At 32.4% G+C, this 1,090-nt stretch overlaps 1 protein-coding gene across 3 annotated transcripts in view; it reads right to left on the bottom strand.

The window, feature by feature from the left end:
- LOC111085292 (GATA zinc finger domain-containing protein 14-like) overlaps window positions 1-849 on the bottom strand; it is an 11,750-nt gene extending 10,901 nt beyond the window's left edge. For all 3 annotated transcript variants that reach the window (XM_022383168.1, XM_022383169.1, XM_022383170.1), the window contains exon 1: window positions 801-849. In XM_022383168.1, the coding sequence (XP_022238876.1) occupies window positions 801-812 (12 nt within the window). In that variant the 5' untranslated portion in view covers window positions 813-849. The remainder of the gene's footprint in view (window positions 1-800) is intronic.
- Window positions 850-1,090: the final 241 nt, after the last annotated feature.

Here is a 1,090-nt window from a genome sequence, read left to right as displayed (position 1 = left end):
AGCTTTGCGCGAAATTAAAAAACAATATTTGGTTTCAGTACATAAAAGGTAAAAGTTAAATATTCATATGTATTTATAATTTATCAAATAATTATGTGTGTGTGTTTTTTTTAGTTAATCTCATTTTACACATGCGCACAAAAACAGAAGATCCGTTGCCAAGTCCGCTTATGATAAACGGAACTGGGCTTATTTGTTTAAAACGTCGATTTAATGTTTTGAAAGTCGCGGTTTTCGGGTTTTTAGGCTTGTTTGTTATGAGGTCGCTTACTTGGTATTCTTTGTAACAGCTGACTTTAACACACAGTAGAATAATTGTAGGAGTGGTTTCGATGATTGACTGGGTTAATGAATATCCTATATATTATTACAATTTTAGAATCATCCTATCCCTACTCCTGTTCAATTAATAAAACACCTACAATTGTGAACTTTCTGGCTCGCCTACTTCGCATATTCTGTATTCTACTTAAGCCAGGCAAATCGCCATTTTGAGTAGAAGTTATATAAGAGTAGTTTTCAATGGCAGTGTCGCTTGTTTTTCTCGTGAGACTTGGAGACAGTGATGGAGAGTACCCTTATTTCGATACAGTGTTCTTGGAGAAAATATAAGTTGTATACACGTTAAGTCAAAAATCTAATACATTAATTGAGAATAAAGAGAAAAAACAACGAAATAATTAGGACCTAACATTTAATTATACTATTTTAAAAACCATTCGGATTTTTCTTGTAGATCCTAATATTATACTATAAACATTATATTTAATTCAGCTAAGAAACAAAATAGGTTTACTTACTTTCCAGCCCATATCTCACTGACAAGTAAAATTGCAAAACTATTCATCGTGACACAAGGACAAGTCTCTTATATATACGAGTCAGTGTATGATCAGCTCGATGCAATACTATGAACTTGCTATTTCGAACCTGTTCTGTCTGAGTCATGTGTTTCATAACTCACTATGTACCCGTGAAAAAACAGAAAGTTTCGGATCTAAATTCCTAGTTTTAAAACATAGATGTTTCGGTAAGAAGCTTGATAAATATGACTTAGTGTTCACTGATCTTTTTGCTCAATTCTTAACAA

Source organism: Limulus polyphemus, unplaced genomic scaffold (genome assembly GCF_000517525.1).
Source record: "Limulus polyphemus unplaced genomic scaffold, Limulus_polyphemus-2.1.2 Scaffold314, whole genome shotgun sequence".
NCBI lineage: Eukaryota > Metazoa > Arthropoda > Merostomata > Xiphosura > Limulidae > Limulus > Limulus polyphemus.
This window is presented reverse-complemented; position numbering and strand designations above follow the sequence as displayed.